Source organism: Ammospiza caudacuta, chromosome 8 (assembly GCF_027887145.1).
Source record: "Ammospiza caudacuta isolate bAmmCau1 chromosome 8, bAmmCau1.pri, whole genome shotgun sequence".
Classification (NCBI taxonomy): domain Eukaryota; kingdom Metazoa; phylum Chordata; class Aves; order Passeriformes; family Passerellidae; genus Ammospiza; species Ammospiza caudacuta.
The window spans coordinates 32752632-32769578 of record NC_080600.1 but is presented as its reverse complement, the minus strand read 5'-3'; the positions used below and the strand labels follow the sequence as shown (position 1 = coordinate 32769578).

Genomic DNA, 16947 nt, shown 5'->3' with positions numbered 1-16947 from the left:
GAAGAGCAGGTCATTCAGGTATAGTCAGTGTTTCTGCTGAAAAGTCCATCCATCTGCTTCCCACTAGTTCTGATGATGTGTTTTTATTTGAAAGAGCAGTGTCTGTAATTGAAAGCTAGAATATCCTTACATTTCTTTATTTTAGAAAGCTTTCTGACTTTGTTTTGCCCTTACTTAAAGCTTTTTGTGCCCTTGCTGCAGATGTCCATAAGTTCATCTCTTTCTTCACCTTGCAGATGGGCTGTGCTTTGTTTTGCACGTGTATAAGCACACAGCTCCTTGTGTCCAACCAGACCTTTCTCACCAAGCAGGGAACAGTGTACTTTGCAGTGATCTGATTAGGGAGCTGCCTGCACCTTCACTGGGAGCAGTATCCTCTCAGGAGACTTTTCTGCTGCACTGGCCTCTTTGTTTTGGAGACAGGTAGGTAAATGAAGATCTTTGAGAAATGAGAGCATAGTAAAAAGTACCTTTTTAGGTATGTTGTGGATAGGGGAACTGCCAAATGCCTGCTGCTGAGCCACTGGTAGTGAAGGCCTGGTCAAGCACTCTCATGTGATGGCAGCAGCTCCTCCAGTGATGACTTCCATTTCCTTCATTTGGAGAGTCCTCTCTGCAGCCCAGGATGAATCCCCAAGGGCTCCTTAGCAATAGCACAGTTGCTACCTAACCATAACTTTGGAGAAGCTGAGGTGTCCCTGCAGACTGGACTCCATGCAGAAGCTTGGATCTGGTTGCCCTTGGGGTATCCTGCAGTGCCTTCACGGTGTTTCCATTGGGAACTGTCGCAGGCAATGGATGTGCAGCTTGTCACAGGTGTGCCAGAACTAATGCAGAGTGATGGCCCTGGGAAAGCTGATGGATTGTGCCATGGAATCGAAAGCAGAATTAAAGAATATTGAGAATAATGTTAAGAAACCTAAAGGCCAAGAATCAGAAGAATGCTTTCACCTCCTACTTTTAAAAAGTTGGAAGAAAACCTGCAGGTTACAATGTATTTTTGACTTCTTTTCCTAATGAAAACAAGGCTTATGTGACCAGTCTGTCTGTCTGCTTCTATTCAGCTGTCAGGCTAACCCCCTCCTTTTCCCTTCTCAGTGTTTGGGGGGAGGAAACAATCTCAAGTTTCATGAGAATAGAAGAGAGAAATAATCATTGCCAGCCTCAGGGGAAGGCAGGAGGGAGCTCGGGCGTGGTTGATCCCTTGTGATGGAGGGCTGCCCTCCCATCTGCACGGGGATACAGCCCTGGACTAACCCCACCGTGTCCCCTTGGAGGGGAGTGGCACAGGACACAAAGGAAGGTAGGGCTGCTGAGAGAGCAGGGTGGATTAGAGGGACAAAGAACACAGACCTGTGAGGAACCAGGCATCATTAGTGCTGCTGCTCATGGAACAATGTCTTGAATATAGGCATAAACTGTTCTGAAAGTCTCTGCAGGGAGCAAGGAAACAGTCATGTAGCAACAGGAAAAAAAAATCCAAATATTAGAGCTGATTATGTGACAAATTCATTTCTGTGCGGACTTTAGCTACTTTAAAATAAAAATGTGAAGAAAATGCATAAAGACCATGTCCACAATCTGTCAGTTCTACAAGGAAGCTTCTAGGTTTTATGCAGTTGTTGTCCCCCAAAGTCTTGCAACAAAAGAGAGAATAAAAGTCATATTTTATGTGCAAGTTTTACCTAGGAGAGGAGAAAAAAATACTTTAACCTATGTCAGTTGCCTTTCTCAGCATTTCTTTACAAAGCTTTAGCCTGCCAAACAGTGAATGTAGAATCACCAGAAGAAAGAATCTGTGAAAAAAGGGCAACCATACAATTATATCAGAAGGCAGTTTTGGGCGATTTCCAAAGTAAATGCCTCTTCATTGTAATACTGAAGAGAATAAATTCGCAGCAAATGTGTGAAATGCAATAATAAATGTGTGATACAAAGCTAATGATTTCTTACTAAAACTAAACAAAATATTGCTTATCATAATTCACCTAACTTACTACAATTCTGTTTTTATCTCATTTTCTCACTCAAAATGAGCAAGGTGTTTTGTGAAAGTATTTTAGGAACAGAGCAGGAACTATTTAGACTCTGAGAGAACTTTGCCTGTAGTTCTAGCAGATCCAGATGAAGTGGAATTATTGGTCCTTTGTTAATGGACCCATGATCTCTGGCCTCAGCTGCTGTTGGGGACTGCATAACAGGAGAAGGGCAAAACTCTGGAGGAGTCCTGTTTGCAGAGCTGCCCAGCCAGGGAGGGGAAACACTCGGAGTTCTCTGCTGTGGGTAGTGCTTAGCCAGTTAGGGCTCTCAGGAGATTAGCTACTGCCCGGGGGTGAGAACCATGGTAATTTCTAAAGCTGGTTTGTAATCACCTGGTTTCAGTTCACTCAGACCTGGCATCCTTTTAAGCACTAATATCCCCAGCTTTCCCTTGACATCTGTGCAGCCTGTTCCAGACTATGCTCAGCCTGTGCCGATGGCTTCACCCAGAGCAGCAGGTAGGTATTGCTCTGCAACCTGATGGCAAAAAAGAACAAGCTGGAAAATCTTGGATTATTTGGAGGGAGCTTACCAAAAGTCCCTGCTGTGGCAGAGCTGTGAGCCGAGGAGAAGGGCATTATTATTTCACGAAGTTATGAATGAAAATTGATCCTTTGTTTCACGTGCTGCTCTCCCACGTTTCGATGGCTCAGACTCGGTGCTCATTGGGAGCTGCAGTGTTATGGAGGTCAGCTGCTTTCTGCAGCACTGAGGATGAGGAGAGTGCTGGTTTGAGGGGACGTGGAGGTTCATTCCCCACAACCAACGGGAGAACAGCAGTCATGAGCCCAGGGAACAAGATGGCCAAATACACGTTGGTAAAGAGCTTCTGCACAGGGCATTTATTTCCCATTCTCACCTCAGTTATAGAGTGGGTGTACTGCAATTTTTTCCATGAAGGAGAAAGAAGTTTTTTCCAAGAAAGAGAAAGGTTGCTTTTAAATGCAGCTTTTAAACTAAGGCTGCAAAAACCAGACACGGAGTGGGTCTAGTGGGAGGACAAAGATCATTAAGAGACTAGAGCATCTCTGGTATCAGTGAAGGCTGAGAGGATTGGGGCTGTTCAGCCTTGAGATGACAGAGTGGACCTCATCCATGTGTATAAATATCTAAAGGGGGATGTCAAGAGGATGGATCCAGGCTCTGCTCCGTGGTGCCCGGCAACAGAAGAGGCAACAGGCAGAAACTGATGCACAGGAATTTCTGCCTGAACATCAGGAAGAACTTTAGTGTGCAGTGACCGCGCACTCTGGACTGGAACAGCTCATCCAGAGACAGTGCGGAGTTTCTCTCACTCCAGCGCTGCCATGGCACAATGCCGTGCCCTGTGCTGTGGGACGGCCCTGCCGGAGCAGGGATGTCGGCCCGGGTGTCCCGCTGCGGTCGGTGCGTCCGGGCTGCGGTCCCGGTGTTTCTGCGGCTCCTCCCGAAGGCGGGCAGCGCGCTCAGGGCCCGCGGCGGCGCTGAGCCCTCACGCTCCGCGAGCAGCCTGCGGGGCTCCTCTCAAAGCGTTCCGGCCTGTCCCCGGTCGGAGCAGCAGCCGGGGGCGCGGCAGGTTTGGTTTGATTGGAGGCCGGTCAGCGGAGGCCGTGACATTCCCGGGAACGCGAGTGGCATTCCCGGGAATACGAGTGGCATTCCCAGGCACACGCGCGTCCTCGCTCCCGGCTCCCGGCGGGCGGGGTCGCCATGGCGACCGGGCGCGCGGTAACGGTCCCGGCGCATGCGTACGGCGCGCGCTGACCTCACCGCGGTACCAGCGGCTGCAGGGCGGTGCCGCGCCGGCGCGCGGGGCGGGGCGGGCGCGGGCGGCGCGTGCGCGCTGGGTCCCCCATTCTTCCCGTGGTCAGCGGGGCGCGCGCGCGGCCATGGAGCGGAGCGGGCGCCGCCGCCGCCGGCACTGAGGGAGGGAGACGCGAGAGGGAGAAGGGAGCGCGTCCGCCCGGCCCCCGCCCCGCAGGTACCGCCCGCGCCCGCACCGCGGGGGCGCCGCGGGGAGACGCGCGGCCGGGGGGCTTTGTGTGCGGTGCCGCCGCCGGGTGACCGCGGGGAGCGCGGTTCGGGGCGGGGCCGAGCCGCCCGCGGTACCGGCCGGGAGCAGCGCGGTGCCGGCTCTCGCAGCGGCGCGGTTCGGGAAGGGCAGGGGAGGGCGGTCCGGTGGGACCGGGGCTGCCGGGGCCTGGAGCGGGGCCGCCCCTCGGCCCCCCGCCCTGGGGCCGCCGAGCACCGCCGGTGCCGGGGCCGCGTCGGAGCCGGGCTCCCCTGGAACGGACGGCTCGGGAACGGAGAGAGGTGCGGCCGCTGTGCCGGCGGCGCGGGGCTTCGCTAACGCTTGGGGCTGCTGCGCTCCCAGAGCATCGTGTGGGTTGGGTGGGTTCGGCCCTTGTGCTTGGCCCCTTTGTGCACGTGCCGAGCTCCGCTTCGCTCGTTTCTGGCAGCGTTTTTAATGGAAGTTGTGTCAGAACTGTGAGTTTGTGCGAAGAGCTGGGTTGGTCATTAGGCAAATCCTGCAGAAATGCTTCAAGAGAGATTCTAAGTCCGAGTAAATAATATGTAATTGTGCATGCTACAGGCCTGTGTGGGCTCTGCTTAAGGTATTTTTAATGTTATATGTCTGAAGATACTGGTGAGGAAGAGAAAGGCTCCTCCTTCCCCAGTACCCCGCACAGTTGCTTGAGAAGGATGTGGGAAGCTGAGGTAGGATAACAGGCTCAGGGCTGTCTGAGAAGCACAGAGGCTCCCCAGGTGTGTGGGTTGTTCTGACCAATAGATCTCTCTGCCCCATGTGGACTTACTTCACAAGTCAGTGTTCAGTAAAGGAGACTGGGGTTAAGTAAAGTAGCATGTGCCAAGCCAGTGTTTGTAGGGCAGGGTTGTGGTCTCCAGCCCAGCACTTGTGCCAGCATCAGAGACGAATGTCTTAGTCCAGTTTGTTGCTGAGCAGTGTAGCCCATTTCTCTGCATCTTTTGAGCTGTTGCATCTCTGTTCTCTGCTCCTCTTGATGCTCCCTGGGCACCTTTGAGCACAAATCAAAGTATTGTCGCTTGACACCTGGAGACAGATCCATCATTTAGATCAGTAGTGCTTGGATAGTTCTCGGGAGGTGTTGGAAGTGCAAGTGTTTGTTTCCATGTGGGATTCTGAATTAGATTTAAGAGTTTTGCAGCTGGAGAAGGGATGTTTGAGAACTTGCAGTAGGAGTCAGCTTTCTCTTAAGTAAAGGACTACACCCAAGTGCAGAGTGGAACTGCAGTGCTGTCATATCCAGGGTCTTCCTTGTCGTGACAACACAGCTTGCTGTGTGGAGCAAGCCTTTGTGCTGCATTCCTGGGCTTGGCAAAGTCGAGCCTTTGCTTGTTTTCCCTGTTGAGCCCTGTCAGTGGGACTGACGCCTGGAACTTAAGAGAGGGATAGAGCAATGACATGTCACCAGGGGTGATTCTGTGTTTCATAGTCTCACTTGCCTAATTCTTTATTTAATTGTTGCCAACATAAATAGATTTTTTTCATACTGATGCCTGTAACATTCCTGTGAAGTCCTTAGAATTTGTCAAGCAGCTTCAAAACTTTCTGTTTCAAGAGGAAAAATGCCATGGTGTTATACACTTCAGCCTTGCTTCACTTAGCTGATAACAAGTGATGCTAAAAGTGATAGAGCAGCAGATTTTGGAAGTGGAAATGTTTCTGTAGTTCACGTGATGTTCCCAGAAGTACAGCTGGAGAGAGTGCCTATGATTGAATGAGGTGGTCCTCCAGTATCTTTGAAGTTCTGTAGGGATCTTGAATCTGTGCCACAGCTTAGGTATTAAGAAAACCATCTATCTAAACAGCAAAAGTCAAACTGAAATGAAATGTCTCTGTTTCTCCCATATTAATCAATCCTTCTCTATCCGTCAGGGCAGTTGGATGTTAAGAGGATGAGAGTTGACAGCAAGTCTGGGCACTGTAGTGGTTTACAACATCACAGAGAAGGATGGGGGCAAGATGTCCTCTACAGAGGAGCCCTCAACAACCTTTGTGTCAGGGGCAGGTCAGAAAATGTTTCAGGAGGCTGGACATAAAATGTTCAGAGGGATAAAGTAGTGACCTTCCCTGCATGTACTTTACAATTTCAACATACATGTGGATTTCTGTGGGAGTAATGTGGCTTTGAAGCCTGTGGACTGCCATTACAGGTCCCTTCTGGCCTCAGATGACTTTGGATCCGGCTCATGTGTCACTGAGTGTCTCATTAGCTCAGCCTTGCCTAGACTAGGGCTGGAAATCTCGGTGGTGTGCCTGGATGGGGCTTGCTGCTGTTTGTGCCTCCTTGGCTGGCACTTGGAATTGAAGCTTCTCCTGGACTGTGACAGTGCCAGCACACCTTGGAGCAGTGATTGCCAGTGCAGAGGAGAAAATGCTGGCAAGTATAGAAAGGTCTGTCACCTCAGCCAGTAAAATAGACTGTCCATGTCTATTAATTTCTTCAGACTGACTTGAGCAAATTCTGAGCAGTCTTGACTGTGAGGGAAGGGGTTTGATTTTTTCCTTGATGAAGGTTGATGTGACAGTGATGTGCAGCTTTAGCTTTACCTCGCTGTTTGATGGTGTCCTCTTCATGTTGTGCTTTGCTCAGTTGTTCCATTTCCATCACACTGCACAGTGTTGAAGCTTGCATTACTGTTTCTTTAGAGCTCATTCAGTGGTTTGGATCTTGTCCATTGCACCAACCTGTTACCAGTTCTCAAAGCTGTGTGAAAGCGTGATGTGAGCTGTTTGTGAGCTTTGCACAGTGGCATTCTGAGGAGCTGAGCACATACATGTTCCTTGGCATTCTGCTCTGGTGTCTGGCTCTGTCATACATGGGAGAGTTCACTTTCTCCTCTCTTGGGGAGCATTAGCACTCTTACACCTGGAAAAAAAGCCACACCACAAAACCCAAATGAACTGCATGGAGTTGTAACTGTTCAAGTTGTGGAAGGGCAGTAAATGGGTTTTGTTGGAGAGGTTGCAGGTGCTGCCCAAGAGATTTGATCTCAGTTCATGGTTAGTGTTTGAGTTCATCTGGCTCCCTGTCCTGCCCCTTAATCAAATCTCTGCCTGTTTGGCTCTGCAAGGAGGGAGATGCCCATTCTGCATCCAGAAATAAGTATGCCAAGCAGGAGCCACAAAATTAATTATTAGGGAAGCGTCATCATCATTAGTTTATTGTGAGTGGGAAGATTTAAAAATCTCTAATTTGTTTCCACTGCCAGCAGGATAACAGACTAAACAGCCTAACCAGGCCAGTCCCTGATGCAGTGTGTCAGTATTTCAGTCTTAGTCTGTGGCCCTTTCTTTACATCTTTTGTGTAGATACTTCTGATTCCAAGATACTTCAGAAAGCCAAATTGAACCAACAGTAATTTGCTGAGGCATAAATCTGATCAAAATAAAGTCAGATTTTGACAAGTGTTTCAAAGTGCTGCTGAGCAGAAGGGAGGAATTGCAGGTGTGTCTCTGCCTGTTACATGCAGGTGGTTTCATAGGCCAGAAATTCCCTTAACTGTTGCTAGGTCTCAGCCCAATTCATGGTACTGTCAAATAAAACCTCCCTCTGCTCCTCCATGTCCTGTGTTTGCTCCACCCAGTGTTTAATACACCTCAGAGTGTCATGGTGGCTTTCTGCACTCCCCTGCAGTCTGTGCTGACGGATTTCTTTGGCATCCCCTTCTGTGCAGTTGCAAGTGCCAGGCTGAGTGGGATCTGCTGATGCCTGAGTGTGAGGGCAGCCCTCCTTCCCCACCTGGAGCTGCACTGGGTCTGGGTGCTGCCTCCTACACTCCCAGCCCGTCAGCAGCTGGAATCCTGCTGCTGCTGCTGGGTTCTCCTCTCTTTGGCCAGGAGTTCCCTTGGCAGCCCTGGAGAACAGGGGTAGGCAAAGACCTCTGTTTTGCCATGCAGAGAATTGTGCTTAGAATCATGGAAGAGAGATGGGTATTACCTGGGAAGCCTGAAATGAGACCAGGAAAATAACCTTTTTCTGAAACTGTTAACCTGTGTGCTGCTGCTGTTGCACCCCACAGTCAGTGTCCCTTGAGGGCTTGCACCCAAGGTTTGATCTTCTGTATGATTTTCCCGTTCCAACCTGTCATTTTACTAAAAGCACTTGTCTCTCAAGTACTTCCTTCCAGGGTAGTTCTGGCTTGGACTTTCACACAAAAACTGACTTCTGTGTCACTGGCCAGTTACATATGAATAGGAGTAGCAAGGTCCTGGATGACTGGAGTAAGAAATTTATGTCAAACCCACTGCTCGCTTTAAAATTCAGTTATTTGGATCTTATGGGATGTATTGGTTTTTTCTTTTCCCAAGGTGTTATCTCACCCTCAGTTACCACTGCCACTGGAGACTTATTTTAGAGTGACTCTGGGAAAGGCACTGAATTCCTGTACCTGCCTGTAAAATAGGAAGGTGGTGGTGGTATTACACTATTTTTTCTTCAAGTGATGTACACAAAGTAGATGCTTTCCATCTTCAGGACTGCCTAAACTAGTAATCTTAGCCTGAGGGACTCAATAATTCACAATGCAAAGAGAAATTACAAGATTCAGATGTTCTGTGAAGCCACTTGTGCCAGCAAACTGCAAGTGATGATGGGTCACTGCTCTAATTCTCAGTAGTGTTCTACTTCCAAACCTTGCTAAGCATTTTGCCCACAAGGCTACAGGTGAAAGCCTATCCTTCCTTTGTTTTTTCAAGGTGATCCCATATTGCTGCTGGATTCTGGAGGAGAGGGTTAAGATGTGGCTGGAAAATTTTGTCCTGCTCTCCTAGGTGCTGCAGAAAGGGGGCTGATGACACTTCCATTCTTCTGGGCTGCCAGGCACCCCCCTGGAAGGAACCTTGTGCACCCTTGGCTGGATCACCTTGCAGAGCCAGTGCTGGATGGTTTGTGTGCCAGGGTCCCACAGTGTCAGAGCTGCAGGCTCTGAGATAAGGTTAGATCTCTAGAGTAAGGCACAGGGAGGATATTTTCATACACATAAACTCAAAACTCGAGAACTATTCACAGAATTAAGTGTCATGATGATAGTCCCCCCACCACTGGTCCCACAGGCCCCTAGGAAGTTGCTTGTAGTAAATTTCCTTGGAACCATGAACTGAGATGTCTGCAAGAGGGAGTCCATGGAGAGGAGCTCCTGCCATTGTAGGATTTTGACCTGTGTCTTGGCACTTGAATTGTTAAAAAGGAAGGAGACCTTGAAAGCTCATTCTAGACTTGTCCTTGTCTCAGACAAAGTTGAAACCAAACTAATTTCAGAGAGGGTTGTATTAGGAAAACAAAAGATGTTAAAGCTCATCTCATTTTCTGCCCCACTCTGGAAGGGTTACTCCCAGTCTGCAAAGTGGTTTCATTAGTGTAGGGTATTGGAGTCACATTGAGGTGACCTGTGACTTGTCTTGATTTGCTGCAACTTCATTGCTGAGGAGATTTTTCTGGAGATTGTTGCATTGTTGAAATTGGTGGCTCTGTGTGAGGTGTTCAGTTACCCAGGCAGCAATGTAAACCCTTAGTGGAGGCATAAGAATTTCTGTTATCTGAAGCTTATCTCTCATTTCACCCCGGCTAGGTAATGCAACTTTCACAGCCAGCATCTGGCCTAGAAGGCCATGGTTAGCTTAAGCCCTGGAAGGCCATGGTTAGCTTAAGCCCTGGCAATCTTTCATCTATCTTCATTCTAGAGATCTGCTCCAGTTTTCCTGATGGCAGTGGAGCTGTGCCCTGCTGCAGGTTGGTCACTGTCTGTACTTTTGAAGATGAGCCCCTGAACAGACTGCAGGTAAGTTTGACAACTAGCCAGTATTTAGCAGAGTCCAGGAAGCCTTCAGCCGGACCTGGCTCTTCTGAGGATGGACTGCCTGCAGCAGTAGAATTTTGCACTGCTTTAGTGCAGCTGGTGCTGCGGGAAGACAAAGAAATGCTCCTCTGAAGACCTTCCTGAAAGAAACTGCATCCATCTAGGCAGTGCTTTGCTGCTCAGCGAGGTTGGACTGAAGTGGTGGCCCTGGTAGTGTCTGAGGACAGTTAAAAGTTACTGGATGGGGCGTGGAAGGAGCGCATCAAGTGCCACCAGAGACACTTGGTACAAGGAGATAAGCACGGGGCTGTCCCACAGCTAATTAGAAAAGCATGAGTTGTCAGTCTGGAAATCTAAGATGCCATCTTTGGATTAGGGGGAGGCTCAAGTACAGGGCAGCACTAATTACTGATTTAAAACAATCGCAGTGATTGTGTAATACTCCCTGTCACTAAAGAAACATTATTACCTTCTCATGGATACAGGTGAACGATGGGGAGAGCCCAGCTGTCAGTTGCTCGGTGGGTGTTTCCTACAACTCCCTTTGGCTCCAGAAAAATGTCGCTTTCTTCTTCAAGTAGGACACTTGATGTGGTACTTGCCACCTCCTTGTCCCAGAGTTTGAACGAGTAGGAGCACTTTGAGCTGCTTTGTTCACGGCTGCTTGCACACCCGAGGGAAGAGTGGGTTTGATTGCGTGCTGGTGATTGTAATACTGTCGAGGCCTGACACCAGTCCCCTCTGGGGAGGGTATAGCTGTACTGGTGGAAGCAAAAATAGAGAAGTGGACAGAGGGCTGAGAACTTCCACCCTGCAGAGCTGCAATTTGACACTGCCTTGCTGATGAGATCTCCACTTAGTCTTTGCAGCACATGGTTTCCACATGCTGTTCTAAGTGCTCTGAAATTCTTGCCCAAGGGGGCTTGGCTGGCAAAACAAGTTAGTTGTGTGTTGACACTGCCCACCTTGCAGAAGTGGTGAGCTACTGCAGGTTGTATGCCTGGTTGCTTTTATGTTTGAAAAAATTGCTCCATTTGGCTAGGGTGGAGATCTTCTGAAGGATCAGAGTTCAGTTGTTGACAGAGATCTGTTGAATATACCTTAAACTAATTTTAAACTGAAGTGACTGTGCAACTAGGTCCTGAGACTTGTGAAGAAGGTGACTTGTTGGTACCATTGTGTTGCTGTGTTATTTCTACAGATGTTGGGCTATAGCTAACCATGCACACAAAAAAAAAAAAGGCACCAAAGGAGTGTGGTCATGTTTACAAGTTGGTTACAAATGAAGCTCACTGGCTGGAAGTTGAGAGATACCTTCAGGAAGGTGACTGGTTACTGAGTGGTGCTGGCTCTTGCCTCTGGTGACTATGAGTGGCAGCAAGAGGCTTGTCTGCAAGCTTGTGTTGGAGCAGTTGTCTGGGGAAGTTTTGGACTGCACTGACTTTTTGGAAAATGAAGATGACAGTGGAACATGACAAAGATGATAACCTGATGTCTAGAGCAGAAGAGAGTGAAATATAATTTTAAAAGTCAGATAGTTCTACTGGAAGAACTCCCAAGGGTAGGCAGGACACCAAGAGAGTAGTAGTGCATTCTTTATGTGCTTCACGTTCCCTTCCTTGCAAGAGAAAGGAGATTCAAAATTTCCTGTGAAGTTTCCTAAGATAAAATCTTACTTGAGAATTGCAAATCATGCACTTTCACTTAGTCTGAGGTGGTGTTCTCCTAAGTGCTGAAAAAAATTCATCGTCTTAGGTGCCCAGTTTAATATTGCAACAGCATCTTAGGTAACAAGTATTTCCTTATTAGTGTTTGGATTAATTTATTCTGTCTGTTGAGCCAGTTGCTTTACTGTGAATTGTATCAGCTTTTATGCTGTTATGATGGTAGTATCTAAGCTGAGTAACTTTGGGCTGTTTGATCTTTGTCAGCTTTCCCCTTTAAATTCATTATTTTGAGCTCCAAGGTGGCATTAAACATAAACCTTTGTATAGTGGCTCTCTGCTGGATAGCTGTTGATGGAAAATTTGGGTGTTGTGAAGCACACAGTTTTGATAGCTGATTAGTGAAACAAAGCACTTTTTTTCAATGACAGAATTGGGGTAGCTTTTTCTCTTGGATTATTTTGTCTGTGTGTTGAGCCTAGCCTGTCTCTTTGAGGTCAGACTGCAGGGCTTGGGAGGATTGGAGCAAACCCTTGCTCTGGAGCTTATACTGGCAACCCTTCTCAGAGCTTGGGGGAGCTCCAAACACAGGACCTGTGCCACTGAGTTATTAATTTTGAGTTCTGCATTGCTGTTCTTCTGTAGGAAGAGGTTGTACTCATTTGTACTCAACATCCCAGTCCAAAGTCGTTTATGTCTTGTAACATTGGCTACCCAAAAATCCAGGAGTGGACCTCTGGGACTGACAACTGTGGCTTGGTGGTTTTCAGAACTTATGTGGGGAGCAACTGCCCAGATGATTGCAGACTTGGTGGGATGCAGCAGCCATATGCTTCATTGTCTGGCAGGTTAGTGTTTTTGTCAGTGTGGGTCTTGTTTTTCTCAGGTGGTGTTTTTTTCCACTTCCTCCTTTTAGGAAGAGGGGAGTCAACAGACTTCCTAACATGTGTAGGATAGCTTTTTTTTTAATAAAAGTGCTACTTAAACATGTGTTAGTTGGTAGATGCAAGCCACATTGAGCTTTTCCTCTTGGTTTCCTATTACTGTTTTCCCCAGGATTCAAAGATGTTTCTGTCTCTTCTTCCCCATATGCATTTGATAGTGGTACCATAATGTATAGTGCATCTTCTACAGTCCTCAAGGCTGTGACACAAATTTGTTCTTCTGTAGTGCACCTAGATTTTTGCCCTATGTCTTCCTTCATGTGTTTAATAAGCAAGAAAAGTGGAGAGAAATTTATTTACGTTCGTTTGCTTTAAAGATTGTTTCTGTGCTTATAAGTCTCCGTAGGCAGAGACTTACAAACTCTTTAATGAAAACCACATAGAAGGCAGACCTGAAGCTTTGAATGCTCATTTCTCATGGCAGAATGGCCAGCTAATTGTTACTGGACATGTTGGGACATGCCTCCGTGTGATGTTAATAAAAAATGGCTATTTTGTGGCAACTGGCACTCATTCACACTCTTCTGTAATCTGAATTTTCAAGTTTAAGCAAGTTCTAAATTTCCATTTTAAAAGCATTTAGACTTTCTTCACTATGTATCCAGTTTAACAGAAGAGTCCCTTTTTGAACATGTGTGCAGCTTCTGGAGTCCAGAAACAAACTGCCCAGCTAACTTGAAGGGTTTCAGCTGGAATGTGGTAGCAGTTTAATGCCAGTTCCCTGTTCCTTCTCCAGTAGCTCCATGCTACAGAGGTGTCCAGTGAAATGTTTCTCTGCTATGTGACAATCCATCCCCTGGATATTTAGATGCTGTGTGTAAGACTGTCTCCCTTAAGTGGAGTGTCTGCAGCAAGGAGCGAGACCAGCCTGTGCTAGAGGGCAGGGCAGGGGCCAGTGTTCAAAGCTGCAGACAGGGAGACCTGAATGAGAGCATCTGCTGTGCCTGTACAATTGTGGAAGTGCCTCTGGTTTTGTGCCTGTGCTGCCTTGGGAGTGAGTGCCATGTCATGAACCATTTTTGGTTGAGGATGGGAAAGCTCAGAGTGCTTCTTTCAGATTTGGTGCTAAATTGACCAAGTGAGAAACTGTAGCATCAGTAGAAACTGCAGTAAAAAGGCAATGCTTCCTTCTGGTTTGGAACTTTCTTATAGAAGAAAAAAGGTGTAAGAGTACTGATTGGAGGTGGTGTTGACAGTCTTAGTATTTAAAATCAAATCCCTCCTGAGGTGACTTGAAACAAGATGGTGGGAATTCTGTGTGTCTTTGAGATGGTTTAGATTGGGGTAGGGGTCACAAGCAGTGATCTGGCACAGCACTAACTCAGAACTTGAGGTGCTGTGTGTGCAGTAGCAGCCAAGGCTTCCCTCCTGCTCTGGGGATGAGTTTTGCTGACAAGGAGGGAGCTTAGTGTACAAATATACAATCCCTTCTGGCTGAGGGTAGGATTTGCCTGGCAGTTGGTTGAGGTGAGTCCTTTGGTTTACTGAACCAGTTTTGATGCCCATCAGCCAGCAGGGATTTGAACTGCCTGGAGTGGAGGGCCCTGCACTCTGGTGACTCCTGCACAAGCAGTGTGGGAAGCTGGGATGTCTGGCAATGCTTGTAGGCTTAGGGAAGCTGAGGCCCTCAGAGCTGAGCCTAGATGCTGTGCTGGTGGTGGTGAGATGTGGCCAGGGAGGATGGGGGAGGTAATGAACTGAATACCTGCTGTGCAAAGGGTGCTTTTGTTTCCAGGCTGGGGTTCCTGTGTGCATCTCATCTGCTGTCAGGTCCTTTTTGCCTTATTAACAGCTTTGTGAAGGCCTTATTTGCTCAAACAGAAGGTAGTTATTTGCTGCCCCTGTGCTTCCAATTAGCAAACTTGTGCCTCCTTCCAGCTTCCTTCCAGTTGTTTATTGAACCAGGTGTCCGCTGCACAACCTCTTCCCTTACTCTGAGCTTGACCTGCTTTCCTCATGTTGGTGGAAAAAGTAGGGCAGATTTCTAGCTTTGGGTATTATTAGCCAGGAAACAAAAAGACACCCCGGGGTGGGTTTTTATCACCCACTTCCTCAAAGAGCTAACCTGTGATGAGGGAGTGCTTCAGGAAGCACTGTGGTGGTGATGCCAGGAACCCTGTCTGTGGGAAGGTGGAGGACAGGCCCTTAGTCTGGTCCCTGGCTGCCTGGAGAGATTAATTTTGCTGCAGATGGAGGGACAAAAAGCATCACTAATGAAGGGGACAAGAGAGTTCCTAGGGTTCAAGAACATAAACAGAGTGCTAATATACAGTTTTTTGGTTTTTTTTTGCATAAACCAAATACTTCTAAGGTGATACTGTGCCTCAGAGTGGCAGCAAAGTTCAGCCTGACCTCCCTTGTGTGTGGCCTTGGCTGTCAGAACTGCATTAAGAGTGTGCCAGTGAGTGCTGTTTCCTGGACATGTCTAGTTGGGATGTAACAGAATTCGGCCTGGAAACAGCTTGAGCACCTAGCTTTTGAAAACTTATCATTGTGCATTCCTGGAGCCCTGTGTTAGTGCTTTGTCTTGCTGACCAGCTGATGACATTGATTGCTGAAGGCCAACAGTCAAAACAGGATCCAGACCTCTTCCTGCTTTCACTTGAAGTAGAGAGGTTTTCCTGGTTTTCCTGGCAACCTGTTTAAGGATTTTTTCTCCACCTTTTGGGGTGGATGGTGGCAGTTGCAATAATACTGATTATTAATCAGCTGTTGCTTTAAGCCACAAATTTACTGTCTGTCACTAAAACTTCAGGGAACTGATGGGTAACTGCTATTGTAAAGAATAAGGTTTTTGTCCTGACCTACCTTGTTTGATTCCTTAAAATAGACCAGTGCTGCTCATATCTGAGTTACACAGCTTCACAGCTGTATGTGAATAACCTATTTTGTGACATGCTTTCAATCTTTTTTTTTTCTCTCCAGTCTTAATTTAACCTATAATACTGTTCTTTTTCATTTCTTTCAGAATGGACTGCTGAATTGGGATTTATTGCAGACTCAACTGTATAGCGCTGCTCATTGCTTCATCTATTACCAGTTATTTAAATTGGACTTTTAATATCCTGCCAGCTGCTGTCCACACACACATGGTGCATTGTTGCCATTCTCAGAATTGCATCTTTGAAACCCAGGCCCTCAGTAACCTTCACAGAAGAAAGAGGCGACCTCCTGCGTACGTTTGTAGAGGGAGTTTTTGGCCCTGCTGCCCTCTGGCTTTCTGGCTGCTGCTGTATTTCTGAGACACTATGGAGCCCAGCATGGAGTACTGCTTAGCACAGGTGCTGCAGAAGGATGTTGGAAAAAGACTTCAGGTTGGCCAGGAATTGATAGATTATTTCTCAGATAAACAGAAGTCAGCTGATCTTGAACATGATCAGACTATGCTGGATAAAATGGTTGATGGACTGGCCACTTCTTGGGTAAATTCCAGCAATTATAAGGTAAGACTTTGTCATGTGGAATGTGATTACTGTCAGAAGTGTCGATGGCAAATGCTACTTGATCTAAATGAAAGCTGTATAGTAGACATTCTATGGCACTGTTCTGTAAGCTGGTAATTAGACTGAGGCAGTGATTGTAGTTCCATATCCTGGTAGCTGATAGCTGCTATGATATCGAGGACTCAAGGCAGTAGGAATTGGGTGAATGGTGTTTGAAGCACAAGTGGATTTACATTTGGTGTTCATAGTTTGTGATATCCTGGTTTCTTTGTGTACTTTGTTAGCTGGTGCCATGCTTTGATCATCCCAATAGTTTAGCAGTGTTCATGATTTTCTGCCATACTAAAAGGTTTAGCAAACTGAAAAAAGCATATATGAACTGTATTTGTTTTCACTGTCATTTAATCTTGCTAGACTTTTGCTGTTTTCTGTGGGCAACATAGTCAATGAACTGTGCTTAGCTCAAGAAAGATAATGTGTGTATGTGTCTTCTTTGGAATTTGACAATGTTGAGATGAGTTGGTAGGACATGGAACTCCAGTGCCTTGTTATCCCTGCCGTGTTACTTCATTTCCCTTCAGATTTAATGGGGAAGTCCTACCACAGCCAGGTACTGTGAGAATGGAGAGGGATTCTCAGCTGTGACTTGGAAAACTCTTGTCCTGGTCTGTTCATGAGGCTCTCTGAAAAGTCTAATGAAGTACTGAAGCTATTGTATGGGATGTAATAATGTTCCTTTTAGTTAAGTGGTGGGGAATCTCAGAGTGAAAGTTCCTACAGTGCTGGGCCTAAAGATGGGGGTTGTACTGGAGTTCACACCTGTAGAAGTGAAAGTGGGACTGGCTGTGTAGGTTGTAAGTGCTCTGGAGCTCAGCACACTCAAAATTATTTTTAATAGAAATTTTGATTGGGAGGTGGTTGTGACATTGCAGTGTGTTCTGCACGACTGCATTTCTTTCTTTTCATTTTTGTCAACAAGCAGGTGTTGTAGAAGCTGTTTGGCATGTAGGGGAAAAAAACCCCAAACACTAAAAA

The 16947-nt window shown here is 47.1% G+C and overlaps 1 protein-coding gene across 1 annotated transcript in view; it reads left to right on the top strand.

Moving 5' to 3' along the window:
* The first annotated feature begins 3884 nt into the window (after positions 1-3884).
* Positions 3885-16947, top strand: part of CLASP1 (cytoplasmic linker associated protein 1) — a 167964-nt gene continuing 154901 nt past the window's right edge. The window contains exons 1-2 of the mRNA XM_058809099.1: positions 3885-4000; positions 15438-15912. Coding sequence (XP_058665082.1) covers positions 15718-15912 — 195 coding nt within the window. The 5' untranslated portion in view covers positions 3885-4000; positions 15438-15717. The remainder of the gene's footprint in view (positions 4001-15437; positions 15913-16947) is intronic.